Below are 23,903 nucleotides of genomic sequence, written 5' to 3'. Positions count from 1 at the left end.
TGAACCTGGGAGGTGGACGTTGCAGTGAACCCAGATCGCGCCATTTCACTCCAGCCTGGGCGACAAGAGAGAAACTGCATCTCAAAAAAAAAAAAAAAAAAAGAAATAAAAGAAAAGGATTGATTAATAATGCTATGCTTAAATTTAAAACTTTTCATGAAAAATACCAAGAGTAAAAAGATAAATGACAGAAAAGGGAAAAATATTTCTAAAGCATATTACTAACAAAGAACTTATGTTCATATGTATTTAAAAATGAAGCAAAACAATTGAATAAGAAAAAGCTTCTGTAGAAGGCAGTAAGCATTACTTGATTACTTGCAATAAACATTATTGTGACATTTTTTAAACATGCTGTTGGATTTTAGTTAGCTAATATTTTTGTTTATGTTCATAAGCAATATGAATTTTTGTAATATTGTAATGTCCTAGTTTTGGAGACAAGATTACACTAGCCTCGTGTGTGAGGCATCTTTCAGTTTTCTTATTTTCTAGAACAACTAGTTTAAGACAGGAATTGACTTCATGTAAGTTTGAAGTAACTGTCATAAAATTACATGGGTCTGTGGGGTTTCTTACAGAAAATGAAGTCACTACTAGTTCAATTCAAAGATTTTTTTTCTTTGAATATGTATTCCATAAATTTGCTCCCCACCTCCAAATTTTTTTCTATTCAGCTGTCTGTTTCAACTTGTACCAATTTTCTCATGTTATATTTTTCTCAGAACATATAAATTTTATCTAAAATGATTCATGATACATTTATTATTTTTTAAATGTTATTTTTGATTGGCAAATCCTAATTGTACATTTATGAGTACAGTGTGATGTTTCAATTCATGAATGCAAAGTGAAATGATTGAATCAAGTAAATTAACATCCATTACCTTGATTAACTCTCATTTGTTATTTGAAATTTACTCTTAAGTTGGTGCAAAAGTGATTGCAGTTTTTGCCATTACTTTTAATGGCAGAACCTGCAATCACTTTTGCACCAAACTAATAGTTATTTTATAATATAGGTCACCCTGCTATGCACTATATCTCAAAACCTATTCCTGCTGTCTCAACCTTCGTATCCTTTGCACCAAACTAATAGTTATTTTAAAATATAGGTCACCCTGCTATGTAGTATATCTCAAAACCTATTCCTGCTGTCTCAACCTTCATATCCTTTGACCAACAACTTACTATTTCCTTCTTCCTGCCTTACCTTCTCCGAGTGTCTGTCTGGTTACCATCACTCTACTACCGGTTCTTTTAGTTCAACTTTTTTAGATTCTACATATAAGTGAGATCATGCTGTATTTGTCTTTCTGTGCCTGGATTATTTCACTTAGCATGATATCCTCTAGATTCATCTGAGTTGTTGCAGATGACAGGTCCCTCCCGCTTCTCTCTCTCTCTCTCTCTCTCTCTCTCTCTCTCTCTCTCTCTCTCCCCCTCCTTCCCTCCCCCCTTCCTTAATCCCCTTCCCCTCCCCTCCCTGCCTCCCTTCCCTTCCCCTCCCCCTCTTTTTCTACCTCCCCTTCCCTCTGTCTTTTTTCATTCCCTTCCTCCCTCCCTCCCTCCCTTCCTTCCTTCCTTCCTTCCTTTTTTTCCTTCCTTCCTTTCTTTCTCTTTCTCTCTCTTTTTTTTTTTTTCTTTGAAAGGATGTCACTCTGTTGCCCAGGCTGGAGTACAGTGCTGTGCTTACAGCTCACTGCAGTCTCAACTTCCTGGGTTCAGGCAATCCTCCCACCACAGCCTCCAAGTGGCTGGGACTACAGGTGTGTGCTCACCACACCAGGCTAATTTTTTAAATTTTATGTAGAGATGGAGTCTTACTATGTTGCCCAGGCTGGTTTTGAATATCTGGGCTCAAGCAGTCCTCCAGCCTTGGCCTCCCAAAGTGCTGGGATTATAGGCATGAGCCACCACTCCCCATCCTCCCGCTTTTCAAGGCTGAATAGTATTCCGTTGTTTATATATACCATGTTTTCTTTATCCATTCATCTATTGATGGGTACTTAGGTTGATTCCATATCTGGCTATTGTAAGTAATGCTGTAGTAAGCATGGGCATGCCGATATCCTTTTGACATTGATTTCAGTTCCTTTGGATATATACCCAGAAGTGTGATTACTAGATTATATGGTAATTCTATTTTTAGTTTTTTGAGGAACCTCTTTACCATTTTCCATAATGGCTGTACTAATTGACACCCCCACAACAATGTACAGGACTTCCATTTTTTGTGTATCCTTGGCAATACTTATCTTTCATCTTTTTAATAATAGCCATTTGTTAGGTTGTTAGCCAATAGCCAGGTGTTACGTGATATATACTTGTTTTAATTTTCATTTCCCTAATGAGTAGTGATGCTGAGCATTTTCTCATGTACCTGTTGGCCATTTGTATGTGTTCTTTTGAGAAATGTCTGTTCAGGTCCTTTGCCCATTTTTTAATCAGGTTGTTTTCTTGCTGTTTATTTGGGTTCCATATATATTTTGGATATTAAATATTTTCTCCCATTCTGTGGGTTGTCTCTTTACTTTGTTAATATTTTCATTTGCCGTAAGGAGCTTGGTGGTTTAGCCATCCCATTTGTCTATTATTGCTTTTGTTGCCTATGCTTTCAGGGTCATATCCAAAAAGTTATTGCCCACATGGAACTTTCTCCCTATGTTTTATTCTAGTAGTTTAATAGTTTGACATCCTAAACATAAGACTTTCATCTATTTTGAATTGATTTTTGTGTGTTATTTGAGACAAGGGTATGATTTTATTCTTGTGCATATGGATATACAGTTTTTTCAGTGCCATTTATTGAGGAGACAGTTCTTTACCCATTGTGTTTTCTTGGCATCTTTGTTATAAATCAACCAAGTGTAAATGCGTGAGTTCATTCCTGTTCCATTGGTTGATGTGTCTTCTTGTTTTTTGAGCCAGGGTGGTATCTTAGCCCAGGCTGGAGTGCGGTGGTGTGATCTTGGCTTTCTGCAACCTCTGCCTCCTGAGCTGAAGCCACCCACCCACCTCAGCCTCTTGAGTACCGGGGACTACAGGTGTTCACTACCACCCCTGGCTTATTTTTGTGTTTTTAGTAGAGACGGGGTTTCACCGTGTTGCCCAGGCTGGTTTCAGACTCCTGGGCTCAAGCAGTCTGCCTGCCTCAGCCTACCCAAGTGCTGGGATTACAAGTGTGAACCACTGTGCCTATCCAGATGTATGTTTTGTTTTTGTTTTTTTGTGCCGGTACCATACTATTTTGATTACAGTCATTTTGTAATGTTTTGAAATCAGACAGTGTGATGCATCCAGCATTATTCTTTTTGCTCAAGGTTGTTTTGGCTGTTTGATATCTTCTGTGCTTCCATATAAATTTAAGGATAATTTATTTCTGTCAAAATTGACGTTGGAATTTCGATAGATATTGCGTTGAATCTGTAGATCACTTTGGGTAGTATGGACAGTTAGTTTCACAGTATTAATTCTTCCATTCCATGAATATAGGATATCTTTCCATTTCTTGATGTTTTCTTAAATTTCTTTTGTGAGTTTTATAGTTTTCAGTATACAGGTCTTTTACCTCCCTGGTTGAAATTACACCTAAGTATTTAATTTTTTCGTTGCTATTGTAAATGAGATTATTATATTAATTTTCTTTTAGGATTGTTTGCTGTTAGTATATAGAAATGCTACTGATTTTTGTATATTTACTTTGTATCCTGCTACTTTATCAAATTTGTTTATTAGTTCTAACAGTTTTTTGGTGGAGTCTTTAGGGTTTTCCATATATAAGATCATGCCATCAGCAAATAAAGACAGTTTCACGTCTTCCTTTCCTACTGGGATCCCTTATGTCTTTCTCTTGACCATATTGCTCTGCCTAGGACTTCCAGTAATATACTGAAACTTTTATATTCAGTATTTTATATTTTATACCAATTTTATATTCAGTATTTTCATTATGATTTTATTTCACATATTGGGATTTCCATTTTAAGTGAAAAATTCTTAAACAGTATCTTTTCTAGTTTCCAAATTTTTGGATTTTTTTTTTTTTCTTGAAAAGGAGTCTCGCTCTGTTGCCCAAGCTATGCAATGGTGCGATCTTGGCTCACTGGAACCACCACCTCCTAGGTTCAAGCGATTCTCCTGCCTCAGCCTCCTGAGTGGCTGGGACTACAGGCGTGTGCCACCACACCCAGCTAACTTTTGTATTTTCAGTAGAGACGGGGTTTCGCCATGTTGGTCAGGCTGGTCTCAAACTCCTGACCTCAGGTGATCCACCTGCCTCGGCCTCCTAAAGTGTCGGAATTACAGGCATGAGCCACTGCACCTGGCCAGAAAATTTTAAGTTATCCATTTATTATACATTGTTAGTTTTACTGCATTATTGTCAGAGAATGTTGCCTGCATGATGTTGGTCACTTGCTATGTATCATGTATTCTTTTACGGCCTACTATGTAATCCACTCTTGAAATATTTTAATATACTTGAAAAGAATGTGAACTGTTAGTTGTAGATAGAACTGAATATAGTATCTCAAACTAATTTATTATGCTCAGGTAATTAATAAATAATGAACAATAAAGATGTTCAACTTAATTTTTATCGGTTTGATATAGTATTTTCTGAGAAAAATAATTAAAATCTTCCACTGTTGTTGATTTTAATTTTTTTAGTCTTCCAGTTTTGTTAGTACAGGTTGAGTTTCTCCTATCCAAAATGCTTGGGACAGGCCAGGTGCGGTGGTTCATGCCTGTAAATTCCAGCACTTTAGGTGGCCAAGGCAGGTGGATCACCTGAGGCCAGGAGTTTGAGACCAGCCTGGCCACCGTGGCAAAACTCCATCTCTACTAAAAATACAAAAATTAGCTAGATGTTGTGGTGTGTGCCTGTAGTCCCAGCTACTTGAGAGGCTGAGGCAGGAGAATTGCTTGAACCCAGAAGGTGGAGGTTACAGTGAGCCAAGACCATACCATTGCACTCCAGCCTGGACAACAGAGCAAGACTCCATCTCAAAAAAAACGAAATCAAAATGTTTGGGACCAGATGTGTTTTGGATTTTGGATTTTGGAATATTTGCGCATACATAATAAGATATTTTGGGGATGGCAGACATGTATAAACATGAAATTTGTAGGGTCCAGCCCCGCAGGGTCGGTGGGTTTTCTCCCCGTGTGCGGAGACGAGAGTATAGAAATAAAGACACAAGACAAGGAGATAAAAGAAAAGACATCTGGGCCTGGGGGACCACTACCACCAAGACGTGGAGACCGGTAGTGGCCCTGAATGCCAGGCTACGCTGATATTTATTGGATACAAGACAAAGGGGCAGGGTAAGGATTGTGAGCCATCTCCAGTGATAGGTAAGGTCATGTGGGTCACTTGTCCACTGGGCAGGGAGCCCTTCCCTGCCTGGCAGCCGAGGCAGAGAGAGAGAGAGAGAGAGAGAGAGATAGCTTACGCCATTATTTCTGCTTATCAGAGACTTTTAGTACTTTCACTAATTTGCTACTGCTATCTAAAAGGCAGAGCCAGGTGTACAGGATGGAACATTAAGGCGGACTAGGAGCGTGACCACTGAAGCACGGCATCACAGGGAGACAATTAGGCCTCCGGATAACTGCGGGCGGGCCTGACTAATGTCAGGTGCTCCACAAGAGGTGGAGGAGTAGAGTCTTCTCTAAACTCCCCCGGGGAAAGGGAGACTCCCTTGCCCGGTCTGCTAAGTAGTGGGTGTTTTTCCTTGACACTGACGCTACCGCTAGACCACGGTCCACTTGGCAACGGGCATCTTCCTAGACGCTGGGACCAAGGAGCCCTCTGGTGGCCCTGTCCGGGCATAACAGAAGGCTTGCACTCTAGTCTTCTGGTCACTTCTCACTATGTCCCTTCAGCTCCTATCTCTGTATGGCGTGGTTTTTCCTAGGTTATGATTGTAGAGCGAGGATTATTATAATATTGGAATAAAGAGTAATTGCTACAAACTAATGATTAATGATATTCATATATAATCATATCTTATGATCTATATAGTATAACTATTCTTATTTTATATATTTTGTTATACTGGAACAGCTCGTGCCCTCGGTCTCTTGCCTCGGCACCTGGGTGGCTTGCCGCCCACAGAAATTCATTTATGTTTCGTATATACCTTATACACATAGCGTGAAGGTAATTTTATAGAATATTTAAGTAATTTTATGCTTGAAACAAAGTTTATATTAAGTACTTAGGTGTGAAATTTTCTACTTGTGATATCATGTTGGTGCTTAAAAAGTTTTGAATTTCGGAGCATTTCAGATTTTGGATTTTCAGATTGGAGATGCTTAACCATCTCTTTCAGATTCGAGATTCATTTTGAGGCCTGTTGGTCTGAGTATGTGGTTATGATCGATATCTATTATACTATTGATCATTTTGTTAGTGTGTAACATCTTTTTCATCCCTAATGTCGTGTTTTCTTTTTGACATAACTTTCATTTTGTCTGATAAAATTATTGCCACTCAAACTTCCTTTGGGTTTATGTTTGCCTGGTATCTTTTTACCTCTTTTCCCATCAACATTTTTGTCCTTGTTTTATGTGTCATTTGTGTCTATACTTCCAAAATTTTTTGCACCTATTTTTTTTTTATTTTTTATTTTTTGAGATGGAGTCTTGCTCTGTCGCCCAGGCTGGAGTGCAGTGGTGCGATCTCAGCTCAGTGCAACCTCCACCTCCCTGATTCAAGCAATTCCCCTGCCTCAGCCTCCCGAGTAGCTGGGATTACAGGCACGCACCACCATGCCTGGCTAATTTTTTTGTATTTTTAATAGAGACGGGAGGCTTCACCATGTTGGCCAGACTGATTTCGAACTCCTCACCTCAGGCGATCTGCCCAACTAGGCCTCCCGAAGTGCTGGGATTACAGGTGTGTGCCACCGCACCCAGCTGCACCCAATTTTTAGATCTAATTTTAATCTAATCTCAAAAATGGTCTTTTAATTGGTGATTTTTGCCTTTTAATTGGTGATTTTGGTTTACATTATTGTAATGGCTAGTAAGATTTCGTATGCTATTTTAGAAAATGTTTTTTAGTCGCTGTATACAAGTTTTTTCTTTTCTTTTTTTTTGAGATGGATTCTTGCTCTGTCGCCTAGGCTGGAGTGCAGTGGCATGATCTCAGTTCATTGCAACCTCCGCCTCCTGGGTTTAAGTGATTCTCCTGCCTCAGCCTCCTGAGTAGCTGGGATTACGGGCGCCTGCCACCATGCCTGGCTAATTTTTGTATTTTTAGTAGAGACGGGGTTTCACCATGTTGGCCGGGCTGGTCTCGAACTCCTGACCTGTGATCCGCCCGTCTCAGCCTCCCAAAGTGCTGGGATTACAGGTGTGAGCCACCATGCCCATCCTCTTTTTCTTTTTAAAATACAGACAGGGTCTCACTATGTTGCCCAGGCTGGTCTCAAAATCCTGGGGCCAAGCAATCCTCCTTCCTCGACCTCCCAAAGCACTGGGGTTACAGTGTGAGCCACTGCTCCTGGCTGAGTTGCTGTAGTGCGTGAGCATCTAATGAGGTACATGAAGAGGAGCCTTTGTGTGAGTTAGAATTCCCCTGTCTGTGGTCACAGGTGTTAACATAGTCTCACTGTGTTTCACACTTGGCTTCTAGCAATTTCTTAAAAATTTTTACTGAATTCTTAGTACCCTGCTGGTATGATATCAGTGGCCTCTTCCTCAGAGGTGCTATTGTCACATTTCTTTATGAAAGTGTCTTTCATTTGATGGTGAGTTGGTTGCCCTTTGATTTCTGCCCTCTGATGGGTTTCAGAAAAGTGGATTTGCAGATTCTCTGGTTGGGTTATGTTGTGTGGTTGGGCACAATGTTGCTTGCAGCTTTCTACAGCCAGACCAAAAGCTAGAAATTTCCCTTGACCTCGTATTAAAAAAAGTCAACAATAAATTACTCTGAGGTGTTTGACCTCCCTTCATACAACCTTTTCTAATTCTTTAATAATTTAAGTACTTCTCTAAAAGTATTTTCATTTTGGATCTGTTGTGTGGCAAAATTTCTGAGGTCTTCTAAGCCAGAGAGTAATTTTATTATACCTTCACATTTAAGCGATAGTTTTGAATATGAAATTGAATGCTAAGGTATTTTTCTGCAATAACTTTAAAATATTGCTCCATTTTCTAATCAGTGCTGTTACAATCAATGTTGATAAGACTGATGTCAATCTGATTGTTGCTTCTCATGGGTAGTGTTTCTAGGGGAAGAAACAAACCAGAAATGGGATATGGTGAAATAAATGTAAGCTTAATAGCTCAGAGAAAATTACAAATAGGGGGATAGTAAGATACTGGCAAAGCATATGGTGGTGGTCTCTTTTTGGAAAGAATAAATTTTGTTTTTCAACTTGACTTGATTTTTTTTTTTGAAATTACACTACATTTAATTTGTGTATGTGTGTATGTCTCGGTACCAGCAGACAACATAGTTTATCATGAACTTGAAATAGGTTAATTTATTAGAAAAAGAAAGCTAATTTTGATAAAAGTAATTAGTTGAGAGTCCAATATGATTTAAACCTATGTTTTAAAAAGTCACCTCAAAAGGCTATAGGTTAGTCTATCACCTGGTAATGCAAGATATGTAAGATCATGGGGTAAATACTGTAGAGGTAACTTTAATGCCCAAGAAGGAGGATTTGGGTATAGCAGCAGTAAATATCTTGTGAAGTGTAAATAGAATCAAGAGGAAGCAGTCCTTTTAGTTTCATTCTTTCTAAGATCTCTTAGTAAGTGTATATTCCATATGTGTATATTGTTTGTTGTCTCTTTTTAAATGTTTTCTCTTTTTTTATTAATAGACTTAGAGCATTTTTAGGTTTACACAAAAATTGAGCCCATTCTCCCACCTCTACCCCCAGCAGTTTCCCTCACGATTAGTATTGTGTGTTGTGTTACAGTTGGTAAACCAATATGGATACATTATTTTTAACTACAGTCCATAGTTGACATTAGGGCTCAGTATCTACCATTATAGTATCATATAAAATGGTTTCACTGGCCTAAAAAATCCCCTTTGCTCCTAATCATCCCTTTCCTCCTTCCAGTTCAGCTCTTCTGCTTCCCCAAAAATCTACTACCACTCAACCCAGGAACTATTTAAGTTTATATTTTTATATCTCCCCGTGTGTATGCATGTGTGTGGTATATATATATCATGCATAATGAACGTTCCATCAAGTGGTTAAATAAAACTGTCACCATATGTTTTACAGAGCTGTCATGCAGTTGGGTGGCTACTAAACTCTACCTTCTTTCCCATTTTTAACTTGCATTTTTTTTTTTTCCCTGAGACAGAGTCTTGCTCTGTCACCCAGGCTGGAGTGCAGTGGTTCAATCTCAGCTTACTAGAACCTCCACCTCCCGGATGCAAGCGAGGTGCCTCAGCCACCCGAGTAGCTGGGATTACAGGGGTGTGCCACCACACCCAGCTAATTTTTGTATTTTTAGTAGAGATGGGGTTTCACCACGTTGGACAGGCTGGTCTCAAACTTCTGCCTCCCAGAGTACTGGGATTACAGGCATGAGCCACCATGCTTGGCCCCCATCTTTAGCTTTCTTACTTGGATTTTTTTTCTAGTCAAATATAAAAGAAAATAACTTTTCTAACTACTAACTAGAATTTTTTGGATTTGATATGTGTACTACTTTTTAAAATGCTATGGAAAAGTAGAATTCCAAATGTATAATTATTAAACTTAATTGTTCTTATGGGTAATCACTGAATAGACTGTAGAAAATAGATTGAAAAGCTTAGCTTGCGCTTTAGACATAATTTAAAAGCACAAGTATCTATAATTATCACTTAAAGCAGTTGAATAAAGTTACTTTTCTCCTTCTCTGACTTACATTTCATTTTTACTAGTGAACAGCTCTGCGCTTTTTGTTACTGTGGGGAAAAAAGTTCCTTAGGACAAGGAGACTTAAAACAATTCAGAGTAACGCCTGGATTTATCTTGCCATGGAGAAACCAACCTTCTAACAAGAAGGACATTGATGACAACAGCAGTGGAACCTATGAGAAAATGCAAAACTCAGCACCACGAAAACAAAGAGGACAGAGAAAGTAAGCAGTTTCGAATTTAAATGTTGGAATAGATTAAGACTGCATATAATTTATTTCCATTATAATGTTTATAAATTTTCAAATGGGATTGTTCTTGTTGAACTGTTTCTCCTGTTTTCCACATTTATGGGATACTCTGACTCACCATTAACCCAGTTAATCCAACAAACTATCCTTTTCACAAATTTTTCTTGTTATTTTTAAAAAAGTTTATATTAATTGTATATGAAAGCGGTGTGATCACAACACTAAACTTTTGGAAGAAAACTTCAAAGAGCATAACACAAGCTGAGAGGGAGGGCGTTCATGGAATTTATAAATGGAAAGAAGATAATAATAAAACAGATCAATGAAGTCCTTCTTTTGTTTCTCTAAATAAGCTTTTAATTGTAAGAATATAACATAATACAATAGCAAATCCAGAATTGGTTTTCACTACTCATGTCTTTTGTGTCATTCATTCATTGATCCATTCAGTCATTTAATTTATGTAATTTATATATAAGTTTGTGTGCTTCAGAAAATGTTGCACTGTCCTATACATTCTTTCCTCCCTCCCTCCCCTGCCTTCCCTCCCAGAAGATGCTTTTTTCTTTTTTAAGGAATTTTTTTTGTAATGATGTATGTATGTTTGTATTCACGGGCACATTGTCTGATATAGTTTAAAATATTTTGTACAGTTGTGTTTAAAGACCATATTAATATGGAGACTTGGCTGTGCTGGTTAAGGGAGTAGAAGTTTCTGTAGTTGATGAGAACGTGTAAAAATTAATTTAGCTTGCAAAGCTAACAAACACTGCCTCTTGAGGGTTATGATGTAATCACTCAAGTGCTTATCTGGCTTATATCCAAATTTAAGTACTAAATCATTGTTGTGTTGTACTTATTTGATTGGCTCCTTGTTTTGAACTGCTGCCAATGCCTTGAAGACCTGAAGTAGGAAATGAAACAATAAAAAGAGGGAGAATCTTTTAAAAGAATTTAAGGTGAAACAGTTTAAGGAAACTTAGAAGTTCTATATTTGGAGAGTTGTGATGTTTTGCAGGCTATAGCCTTATCTTTAGTTGCCAGTTGAGCACACACATCTTAATAAAATAATCAAAAGGCCAGCAAACTTAAAATGTCTATTAGCAAATTTAATGGACTGAATCAGGCTGTACCTTATATCCTCATGTTCTGCCTTAAATAATGGCAGTTATATAAAATCCTGTCCTGAGAAATAGAATTGGTTTCATTTCCTTGTTTTAAAAGTGAAATTAATTTTTAGTGAAAATTCTTATGAGCTCAGATAATTATATAAAAATAGCCTTTTTAAATGAAAGTCTTTATATATACTTAGTGCTTACCAGCTTAATAAGTAATGGTAATATGCCAGTTGATGAAGCACACTTCAAAACTTAGCATCATTGAAGGGTAGGCAATTAATTTAGCTTGGTAACGATTGCAAAATTTACAAAATGTATGTTACTAATGAAGTTTAAATAGCTAGTTAATTTAAAAAACAATTTTACAAAGGAGGTTTTGAAAATGTCTTTCATTTTCACTAACTAAAAAAATCAAGAATTTTTTTCCTTTTTTTGTTTTATAACTAAGAATTTTGTGGGTATGCATTTCAGCTGATTCCTCTTGATATCTCTTTCTAAGCTGGGCTGCTGTCATCCTTAGTGTTGACATTGATATCTTACTGATATGGTATATACATATAAACCAGTCTCAAAACTTGAAGGTTGAATTTGATTAAGCTGCTGGTTATGACCTGATTAGTAATAAATTAGTCATTCTCTTGGTTTTTTTACACCCCTTTCCCTCATCAAATACTAGTGCAAAACAGTATGTTAAAACAACACTTAGTAGTTATAAATGAACTGTTTGTCTTTTTTTTTCTCCCAATAAAATGACAATGATTTGTAATGGAGAATATGTTTGTAGGAATAGAGATTATACTTACAGGAAAGAATTTGTTCTCATTTTACTGTGGGCATTTATTAAAATGAGAATTTAAAGTTAGCATAGCATGCTAAACCTTTTTAAAAAAGTCTATGCATTTCTAATGCTGAACATAAAAACATTACTGGTTATTTTTATATGGTTTGATATTTAAATGTACTTATTGAAATATGTTAATACTTTTTTTCTTTCAATGATTCCAGGTATAAAAATGTTTAGTACCCTGGTCATTGTGCTGATTTTCTCTTAATAGGAATCATGATAAATATCCAGCATACAGAAGTGCAGTGAGTTATGATCTATATTCAATAGTGATTTAATCCAGAATTATGATCAGGTTAAATACTATGGTATTAGGAGAAGATTTAAGTTTTAGTGGTAGTCATCTGATTTCCCATATTTAATAATTAAGTACAATAGCCATTTTTGTTTATTTAATGGTCTTAAATAATACCTAAAGTGTTAGAGCTTGAAAGCCTGAAATCTCCCATATGTTGTTTACTTTATTCAATGTTCTTTTTTTAGACTATAGTTTTTGCTGTTATGCTATCTTCCTTATTCTACATGCCTTTGGTAGCTATTTTGCTTTTGCTTTTTACTTCCAATTTGTGACGTACAGTCTTGATTGAGAGTACTTGCAACGTCATGCCACAGACCAGCTGTTGAGATTTGTTGACGGGACCATAAGAAAGCTACAGCTGATACATTCCATTCCTTCTGCCTCTGTTTTCACAAGTCTGTAGTGGGTTTTCATTTTCCCTGGAAAATATCCTTTCTTTACACAGTTAACTGCCACCTCTGTTGTGGCAGTCCTCAGTCAAGATACAGCAGACTAAACATTTCTAATTTGATCAAGTTTTGTTTTGTAAGCGTTTAAGAAAAGCCAAAGGAAATACTCATTTTATGTGTTAAATACAATTCCTGACTAGGATATGAGAGTCGGTTTTAAAAACATTATATTATGGAATGGAAAAACAAATTTACAATTTAATACTTCCTTGTGGGTTTGGAGACTCTTTTTCTTACTTGTTACCTATATGATGTAATATGGCAACCCAGGTTAATATTATACCATGGATAATACTAACAGATGAATTCTAAAAGTTGTTTTATGACAGTTAAAGCCTGATAAATTAAAATTGATTTGGCAGTACATTGCATTTAAACAGTTAAAAATGAAACAATTTTCTGCTTGTTTTCACTTTCACAGCTATTTTATTTTATTTTCAGAGAACGATCTCCTCAGCAGAATATAGTATCTTGTGTAAGTGTAAGCACCCAGACAGCTTCAGATGATCAAGCTGGTAAACTGTGGGATGAACTCAGTCTGGTTGGGCTTCCAGATGCCATTGATGTCCAAGCCTTATTTGATTCTACAGGTATGGGCATGTTTTCAATAATAACTGCCTCTTAATTCTGGAAGCATTTTAATTTTAATGTATTATTAGTGTCCTCAATAATAAATACCTTTTGTCTAGAAATAATTAGAATCATACTATAAAAAAATCATTATTAAATATGCCTGGTTAGGTAAAAGAAATTGTCTAATAAGGTTTATCTAATTTATTTAAAATCTGTACAGTACCACCACCGGACTGGATGCTTTTTAAAATACTTGTGTTTATTCTGGTGTAGATAGTGGTGCCGTGGAGATCTGACAATTGAGAAAAGAGAGAAAATTTTAAAGGGGAATACTTTAAAGTGAGAACTTGGGGAATGTGGCATTCTGAGTCTGTTTTATTTGGGCGTGAATGAAAATAGGTCTTAGCCGGGTAGATTATCTTATTATAACAGTATTGTAACTCAGCACTCATGATGTGGTGCTACTGGAAGTTAAAGTACATCTCATTCTGTAGTTGAACTGCAGATTGACTGATAGTGGTTCAAGTGTTATGTGATGGATAATTTAAAGGCTGAAGTGTTAATAATCATTGATATGTGCTCTCACTGTGGGATGAGGGAAGTAGAGGTGTATGTGTAGTTTATTTTCTATGCATTTCCTTTGTATATTACCTCAACAAAGTACTAAGTAATACTTTGTTTGTTTTATATAAAGATACCAGAAACATACCAAATACATATATAATATTTAAATAAAATGACTAAAAACTAATTTTGTTTGTTGAAGAAATAATCACTAATTCAGTGATTCTCAAACTTGTGTGTGCGTCATAATAACCAGACGGCTTGTTAAAACACAGATTGCTGGCAGGGCACGGTGGCTCACAGCTGTAATCCCAGCACTTTGGCAGGCTGAGGTAGGTGGATCGCTTGAACTCGGGAGTTCAAGACCAGCGTGGGCAACATGGTGAAACCCTGTCTCTACAAAAAATGAAAAAAATTCGCTGAGTGTGGTGGCATGTGCCTGTAGTCCCAGCTATTTGGCAAGGCTGAGGCAGGAGGATTGCTTGAACCCTGGAGGTTGAGGCTGCAGTGAGCTGTTTTCATGCCACTGAACTTCAGCCTGGGCAACAAAAAAAGTGAGACCCTGTCTCAAAACCAAAACAAAACAACAAAAAAAAACAGAACCAAACACAGATTGCTGGGCCCCACTGCAAGAGTTTTTGATTCAGTAGATCTCAGTTGTGATCTGCGCTTCTGCATTTTTTTGGTTTTTATTTTGAGACGGAGTCTTGCTCTGTTGCATAGGCTGGAGTGCAGTGGCGCGATCTCAGCTCACTGCAACCTCTGTCCCCTGGGTTCAAGCGATTCTCGTGCTTCAGCCTCCTGAGTAGCTGGAATTACAGGCTTGCGCCACCACGCCCAGCTAATTTGTAGAGACAGAGTTTTGCCATGTTAGCCAGGCTGGTCTCAAGTTCCCAGCCTCAAGAGATCCACCAGCTTTGGCCCCTCAAAGTGCTGAGATTACAGGAGTGAGCCACTGCACCCAGACAGATTCTGTATTTCTAAGAATTTCTCAGATTGATATTGATACTGGCACTCAGTGGTTGGTCCACATTTTTAGAAGGGCCACTTTACTGGTATCACAAATATAGGATGCCATTGTATATTTACATAGTAGAGTTGATTTTGAAGTTTTATGTCTTTATTTATTAGCTTTAATTTTTTTTAATGTTTGCTCATTTGCTCCTTTTCATTTTTCACATTTTAGGCACTTGTTGGGCTCATCACCGTTGTGTGGAGTGGTCACTAGGAGTATGCCAGATGGAAGAACCATTGTTAGTGAACGTGGACAAAGCTGTTGTCTCAGGGAGCACAGAAGTAAGTAGACAAAGCAAATATTTAAATCATAGTTTTATAACATTCACTTTAATCAGTTCACTTCAAAGGATTATTAAATGATTGCTATAGTGTAAAAGTTCTCAAAATAGGAAATTATTAATTTTTATTAAGAGTAGTTTTAGGCCGGGTATGGTGGCTCACACCTGTAATCCCAGCACTTTGGGAGGCCGAGGTGGGTGGATCACTTGATGTCAGGAGTTTGAGACTAGCCTGGCCAACATGGTAAAACCCCTTCTCTACCAAAAATACAAAAATTAGCTGGGCATGGTGGCAGTCGCCTGTAATCCCAGCTACTTGGGACGCTGAGGCAGGAGAATTTGCTTGAATCTGGGAGGTGGAGGTTGCAGGTAGCCAAGATTGCGCCATTGTACTCCAACCTGGGCGACAGAGAGAGACTCCGTTTAATTTAAAAAAAAAAAAAAAAAAAAAAGTTATTTTATGCAAAAATAACTGGGCATGCTGGTGCACATGTGTAGACCCAGCAACTTGGGGTGCTGAGGTGGGAGGATTGCTTGAGTCCAGTAGATTGAGGTTGCAGTGAGCCATGATTGCACCACTGCACTCCATACTCCAGCCTGGGCATTGGAGTGAGACCCTGCCTAAAAAAAAAAAAATTAATTAATTTGTGTAAGCCATTGGAATGTAGTATGTTACTCAGTGAACTTGAATCTTTTAAAATAGTAGTTACATTTAAATTAGAAATTAAAATTTTAGAAATGAAAATTTTGCGCTATGCTTATACATTCATGTGGTTACTTTTTAAGACAAAACTATTTGATAATGATTTAAAATGAGAGAAAATGTTTGAAAAGATTTGAAGGTCATTAGTCCATAATGTGGACTATCTCTGATATTTTAAAAAGTGATTAAAAAATTTTTTTTAGTTCGGTCAGCAGTTCAGTTCATCTTTATTGCATTGTATCAAAGTAATATGTGCATAGTCTGCCATTTTTCAGAGCTTTTCCTGTGATTTTCATGTAATTTCGAAACAAATACAAATGAAACAGCTACCTCCCATCTATAAAGACAGCAAATTCTGTGAAGTGATACTGCTTTGCTGTCTACAAATTTCTTTTCTTTTTCGTTTTTCTTAAAATGTAGAGATGGGGTCTCACCATGTTGCCCAGGCTGTTCTCAAACTCCTGGACCCAAGGGATCCTCTCTTCTCTTCTTGGCCTCCCAAAGTGCTGGGATTTTAAATGTGAGCTACTGTGCCTGGCCTTCCTTTTTTTTTTTTTTTTGAGAGGAGTTTTGCTCTATTGCCCAGGCTGGAGTGCGGTGGCATGATCTCAGCTCACTGCAACCTTTGCTTCCTGGGTTCAAGTGATTCTGCCACCTCAGCCTCCTGAGTAGATGGGATTATAGGCTCGTGCCACCACACCGGCTAATTTTTGTATATTTAGTAGAGATGGGGTTTCACCACGTTGGCCAGCCTGATCTTGAACTCCTGACCTCAGGTGATCTGCCCGCCTCGGCCTCCTGACGTGCTGGGATTACAGGTGTAAGCCACTGTGCCTGGCCCCTTTGGTTTTTAACAAATATATTTGGGAGAAGTGAGACAGCCCTTCCAATGGAATATTAAAACTGGAAATTTTGACCTTAGAAACTATATGGGCTTTAATAGATAGAACATAGGCAAAGCTTTCAAAAGTATAGTTGAGACGAGGACTTAGATTCAAGTAAAAGTTCAATCATTAGAACATTAGCTTTACTTGGATTATCACAATGACCTGATTTACGTAGATGAGTAAGCATCACCTCAAGAGTAGTGAAGTCAGAGTGCTTGTTTTGGAAATTTTACATTCAAATGTATATGTCATCAAATTTTGAACAGTTTAATGCATAATAGTATTTTCCCCAGCCTGAACATTCTTAGAGACTGGATTAAGACAATGACATTTCAGTGAACACCATCTCTTTTATGAATTACTTCATAAAAGTAATTTTTATTTTGGGCTATTTTGTGACAGTGAAAAGTATTACAGGGAAGGTGACAAAGGCTAAATGAACTTTTTGGTGGTGGATTAGAACCAGAGGAATCAATATAAACTCATAGTGTTTGATACTTAGTACAGAAATGTAGGTGTATGTATTTGCATGAGTTTGTATGTGTCCATGTATTTCCTACCTCTGTTTGCTAGGAAGGTAGTTAAAAGAAAACTTGCCTCACTCTGTCCCTTTTGGACAGAAGTTACCATTTTTGTTCTTACTGATTAATAATTAAATGGTATTTAGAGATGAAGACTGTGTCCTACCACTGGCAGAGGAATCACAAGGCCTTAGGAGACATTGCATCCCTTCTGACTTTGTTTAGACATTAGAATTTGGTGGGCCTAAGCAAGTTAAATGCAGATTGAGTACTTGGAGTTGGTAGACCATGTGGGGATTAGAAGGGACCTAGTGGTAACTCTGTCAGACCTTTACCTCTCCACTAGATTGAATGACTCAAAACTCACAGGAGTGTCAGTTTTGTGTCGCCATTTGTACGGTTTTTTGTTTGTTTTGTCCTTCTTCCTTCTCCCCTCCTTTCCTCCCTCCTTCCCTCCCTCCCTCCCTCCCTCTTCTTTCCTTCCTCTTCTTTCCTTCCTTCCTCCTTCCTTCCTTCCTCTTCTTCTTTCCTCCCTTATTTCCAGGGTCTCACCCTGTTGTCCAGGCTGGAGAGCAGTGGCGTGGTCACGGCTCATTGGCAACCTTGGCTTCCCAGGCTCAAACGATCCTCCCCCGAGCCTCCCGACTATCTGGGACCACAGGCATGCGCCACCTTGCCTAGCTAGTTTTTAAATTTTTTGTAGAGACTAGGTTCTGCTGTGTTGTCCAGGCTAGTCTCGATCTCCTGAGCTTAAGCGATACTCCCACCTCATCCTCCCGAAGTGCTGGGTTTATAGGCATGTGCCACCATGCCTGGCTTTTGTTCATCATTCTGCATTATCAACTAGGCACAAGATGGTCCAGTTAGCTAGAACTTTGCCTCAAGAAAGGAAGGCTTGTCTCACTGGCAAAAATTCAAGCATGAAACAACACATTTGTTGACAAGGCTGTGGGGGAAACAGGTACTCTCATTCTTTGCTGCTGCAGATGCAAATTGGTACACATCTTTTGGAGGGAAATTTGGTGATACCTAACAAACTGTATGCATTTACCTCTCAATTATTCTAGGAATCTATCCTGAATATGCCTCTAACAATACAAATTATGTGTTACTTAATGTTATTAATTATAGTATTATTTAATTTGCAAAATATTGGAAACAAACTAAATGCCCACACGGAGGAGAATGGTTGAATAAACTGTGTTACATCCATATATCCATATAATGGAGTACCATGCAGATAAATCAGAAACTAGAGATTGGTTACCTATAGGGAGTGGGAGGGAGAAGAAGGGAGTGGAGATCTGTGTAGCATGGATGGAATGTGAGTGGCACTTCTCAGAGTATATTTGTCAGTATAACTCTGATTCTTAGAACCATAGGAATGTTTTAAATGCTTCTGTGCAATTGCCACCAACCAGGATGTGGGAGGCCAAATAAGCAATTACCACCAACCCAGATGCAGGAGAACCCAAAAAGGAATAGTAAAATTCACATAAAAGGGGATAGGGAGGGAAAGAACTCACCTAAGTAACTGTAGAAAATGGTGTCTTGATTAAATAACATAAAACTAGAGACAAAAAGAACTGTACAGTCATGCTGTAGTGTTGAGATCAGAAGTATGAAAATAAACTCATGGTTTTTAATATTTACAGAGACATACAGAAATATAGATGTGTGCGTATGTATGAGTTAATTTGAATATGTATATTTCCTACCTCTATCCCCTGAGAGGGCATAGAAACAATGACACCCCAGTAGCATTGAGAATACCTAGTGCTTAGATCTTGGTCTCCAACCATTGCTCTTCAATGAAAGGAACCAGGGCTCCTTGAGAAGTAGTTCCTTACAGGACTGGTGCAGAGAAAATACAAGGTAAGCCTAGATCATCTTGTGGTGCTAGAAAGTAATGAAGTGCTTAAAAAGATGAAAACCTGTTCAAAGCACGGGAACCTACCTGAAGGAGCTCCTAAGAACTGGACCAATTTTAGCAACCACAAAAATAATGATAATATTGCATGTTCGTCCATAGAATAAGTTTACAGGAGTCCATACTGATGTAAGTAAATATAGATTGTCCAGTCACGTCACTGCTCTACTTAACACTCTTCAGTGACTTCCCATTTTATTCTGAGAAAAAAAACCAGATTCCTTGCTAACCTGTAAGGCTCTACGTGATCTTCACCACCCCTCACGTGTGCTTCTCAGACATCTTTCACTATAACCGTTTGTTCATTTACTTCCTTCAGCCACACTGACCTCATTGGTCTTACTCAAGTACGCAGACGCAGATCCACCTCAGGGCCTTTCATAATGCATGCGTTGCCCCCTCATATCCTTTATGTATTTATTCAAGTGTGACTTTACAGTGAGGCCTTTGCTAGGCTTGCTGTCAAAGATTTCAAATGCCTTCTCTTCCCATAATATCTGCTTTTTTGTTTCCTTTTTCGTATTTATCACCTCTGTCAGAGGTGATATTATTCACGTAATAATCTTACTTATTGTTCATCTTCCTCTCACTAGTATACTAGTGCCATTTGGATAGGGTTTTTTTCTGTTTTGGTTATTCCTCAGTGAATATTTGTAGACTAATTAATAGTACTGAAGATCATTCATGGAATCATTCATAGGCAGCAAATAAGTTCGAAGTACTTATTTGTACAGTACTTATTTGTACTGTACTTATTTGTACAGTAACACCAGAAGTGTTACTGGAGGTTATCAATATGGCTAATTACATGAAAGTTTATATACTTAATCTCTAAATAGAGCAAATCTTTACAGTTCTACAGAAATGATTGGGAAGGAGGAGCCAAGGAAAATTTCTGCTATCACAAAAGTTTCCCTAGGGGCGATATAGCTATTGAACTTAGAAGACATTTTTATTTTGCCAAAAGGTAGATGTTCTAAATTTGCTGACCTTGGCTAGGTGCAGTGCCTCCCACCTGTAATTCTAGCATGTTGGGAGGCCAAGGTGGGAGGATTTCTTGAGCCCAGGAGTTTGAGACCAGCCTGAGCAACATAGTGAGATCTCTTCTCTATTAAAATTAAAAATTAAAAATTAAATTTGCTGACCTTTATTATGTAGCTGAGTATATTCTGATACCTAGCTCGATTTTCAAAGAAAACAAACACTTAACCTGACCCTTCAAGATAAAGATGAATTTCAACATTGAGAATGCAGTGACTTTTCAAAGAAACATGTCCTGGGGGGTTGAACATTTTGAAAACATGTTTTGAACTATTTATATTGATATTTTATTGTCAGAAATAGTGAAGGTTGTAAAAACAAAACAAAAAACTCTCATGTTTGTCACCTTAAAAGAAACTTGAACATGGAATCTTCTGATATGTTTAAAATATTCTAAAGAGCTCTGGTTTAAGCCCATTTATTAAACATTCAATATTTTTATTAGAGAGGGTGAAATTTTATTTGCTTAAATTTTGATAATTTCGGTTGAGATTTAAAAATGGTTGCAGAAATCATGTACTACTTCTAATTAGATCATTTTACTTTTGGGGAGAGCCTGTTTTTTTAAACCTATGAGAGCCATAGAAACTAGATATTGAAATAAACCAAAGTTAGAATTAGGCTTTTTAATCTAAGAAAATGGAAGGGAATGAGATACTATAAAGCTCAGGTGAGGGGTTGTAGTACTTTGTAAATTTTTTGATTGTGTACATCTTTTAATAAGAAATGTTTGAGTATGCAGCTTTATTATACATTCTCAGTGGAATATGTATGTCTTCTCTCTCTCTTTTTTTTTTTTTTTTTTGGAGACATAGTCTCTCTCTGTCTCCTAGGCTGAGATTGCAGTGGCGCAATCTCAGTTCACTGCACCCTCTGCCTCCTGGGCCCAAGTGATCCTCCCACCTCAGGCTCCCAAGTAGCTGAGATCATAGGCATGGACCACCACACCTGGCTAATTTTTGTATTTTTAGTAGAGACAGGGTTTCGCCATGTTGGCCAGGCTGGTCTTGAACTCCTAGCCTCAAGTGATCCACCTGCCTTGCCTCCCCAAGTGCTAAGATTACAGGCATGAGCCACCATGCACAGCCATGCATATCTCCTTTATGTAACTTAACAACATCTGCAACGTTTGTGTGAGTTTTTTATTCTGTCTGCATTTGTGTATGCGAGTCTTTTTCTATGGATTTTTCCCACCATGGCTGTAAGCACCATGAGAGTGAGGAAAATAGCTGTTTTGCTTTATCATATTTTCTCTGGTGCCTAACAAAGTACCTGGAACACAAGAGAGTCACTAATGGGATAAATACATGCATTAATGGGATTTGTCAATGAAGGGCAAAATTTAGTGCATTAGCTTGAATGAGGAGGTAGGTCCTACTGGCCTCTTGAGTAGAGGCCAGGGCTGCCACTAAACATTTGACAATATACAGGACAGCCTCCCACACCAAAAACTATACAGCTTAAAATGTCGATAGTGCTGAGGTTGAGAAATCCTGGTTTGACATATTATTCCTGTGTTAAAATTAATATATTTAAAATAATTTCCTCAGTTGTTAACATGGCATTTTTATCAAGCAATTTTGTTTTCTCTGAAATATACCTCAGATTGTTTTTAGCTTTTCCAGGGGAAACTTTATTCATCTTTTACTAGAGAAAAGAATATGGCAAACAGTGAATCTGTGTTTCAGGAAGGGTAACATCATTTTTCTTTTAATTTCCCTTTTGAAGCTCTCAGGGTGCTACCAACATCTTGGAAATCTGGATAATTTGAGTATTACTGAGGGAATAGTTTCATTCTACATGCTACAAATGTTTAATCATTTTATTTATCTAAAGCTCCTTTCTTGGCCAGGCGCGGCGGCTCATGCCTGTAATCCCAGCACTTTGGGAGGCTGAGGCGAGTGGATCACCTGAGGTCAGGAGTTCGAGACCAGCCTAGCCAACATGGCAAAACCCTGTCTCTATTAAAAAAATATAAAAATTAACTGTGTGTGGTGGTGCATGCCTGTAATCTCAGCTACTTGGGAGGCCGAGGCAGAAGAATTGCTTGAACCCAGGAGGTGGAGGTTGCGGTGAGCTGAGTTTTCACCACTGCACTCCATCCTGGGCAACAGAGCAGGACTTCTTCCAAAATGAATGAATGAATGAAAGAAGGAAAGGGAAAGGAAGCTCCTTTCTCTTCTATTCCCAGTAGTGCCCCCCAAAAAGAAGTAATCCATAAACCCCCAACGTATATTTCTGTTTTCTTAATTAGTTCTGAATAAAATGTTCAGTGTTGGCTGGGCATGGTGGCTCACGCCACCTAGCCCTTTAGGGTGTAATCCTAGTGTAATCCTAGCACTTTGGGAGGCTGAGGCTGAGGTCAGGAGTTTGAAACCAGCCTGGCCAATATGGTGAAACCCCCTCTCTACTAAAAATACAAAAATTAGCTTGGTGTGGTGACGTGTGCCTGTAATCCCAGCTACTCGAGAGGCTGAGGCAGGAGAATCACTTGAATCCTGGAGGCAGAGATTGCAGTGAGCCGAGATCGTTCCATTGCACTCCCGCCTAAAACTCCATCTCAAAAAAAACCAGGTGTTTTACTCTTAAAATAAGACATTAAAAAAATACTTCTGTTGTCTCCCCTCTTAGAATTGGTAATCTCTTCCTTCTCCACCCTCATCCCCTGCTGTAATTCTATATTGAAATTTCATTGTATTTTGTGCCAGATGTCTTTGTGTAAAACCAACTTAGTTCTGTGAGAAGAGTTGTACATTTTTAATATTTTTGTTCTTTTTGTAGGCTGCAGAAACAAAAATAGGCTTCCTATAGTAAGGTGGCAATTCACATTAAGAATGTAGATACGCAAACTTAAACTTTTAAATGTAATTTGTCTAAAAAAATTGAAAAACAGTGTATAGTAAAAGTCTCTCCTCCAACCAACGGAAAGTACTTTTATGTAAGATCCTTTAAGTTACTGACTTGAATCTTTACATAAGGTAATTTGCTATTATCTATTTTATAAATAATGTTATTTAATACTGTTTTATTTTCTATAGAATCCTAGTGTTTTTCCATGTAAATTTTTAAAAATTCTTAAAGTATGTATCCCTCATTTTCCCCTATAGTTGTTTGCTTCTACTTCTGTTTTTAAGAGATAGCATCTCAGTTGTTTAAGCTGGAATGCAGTGGCACGGTCATGGCTTACTGCAACCTTGACTTCTTAGGCTCAAGCAGCCCTCCCGTCTCAGCCTCTAGAGTGCTGGGATCACAAATGCATGCCACCACACCTGGCCAACTTTTCTTTTTTTTTTTTTTTAAGAGACAGGGTCTTGCTCTGTTGTCCAGGTTGGTCTCAATTCCTGGGCCCAAGCAGTTCTCCCACCTGGGCCTGCCAAGGTGCTAGTATTATAGGAGTGAGCCACTGCGCCCAGCCCTTTATAGTTTTTTCCTTTTTTTTGAGATGAAGCTTCCCTCTGTTACCAGGCTGGAGTGCAGTGGCGTGATCTCGGCTTACTGCAACCTCTGCCTCCCTGGTTCAAGCGACTCTCCTGCCTCAGCCTCCC

At 38.1% G+C, this 23,903-nt stretch overlaps 1 protein-coding gene across 21 annotated transcripts in view; it reads left to right on the top strand.

Moving 5' to 3' along the window:
• Positions 1–23,903, top strand: part of KMT2C (lysine methyltransferase 2C) — a 303,468-nt gene that overhangs the window by 113,703 nt on the left and 165,862 nt on the right. For all 21 annotated transcript variants that reach the window (XM_054495266.1, XM_063668010.1, XM_063668006.1 and 18 more), the window contains 3 exons: positions 9,908–10,108; positions 13,286–13,434; positions 15,168–15,277. In XM_054495266.1, the coding sequence (XP_054351241.1) occupies positions 9,908–10,108; positions 13,286–13,434; positions 15,168–15,277 (460 nt within the window). The remainder of the gene's footprint in view (positions 1–9,907; positions 10,109–13,285; positions 13,435–15,167; positions 15,278–23,903) is intronic.

Source organism: Pongo pygmaeus, chromosome 6, assembly GCF_028885625.2.
Source record: "Pongo pygmaeus isolate AG05252 chromosome 6, NHGRI_mPonPyg2-v2.0_pri, whole genome shotgun sequence".
NCBI lineage: Eukaryota > Metazoa > Chordata > Mammalia > Primates > Hominidae > Pongo > Pongo pygmaeus.
Note: the sequence above shows the minus strand (reverse complement) of the source record. Positions and strands in the feature narration are given on the sequence as shown.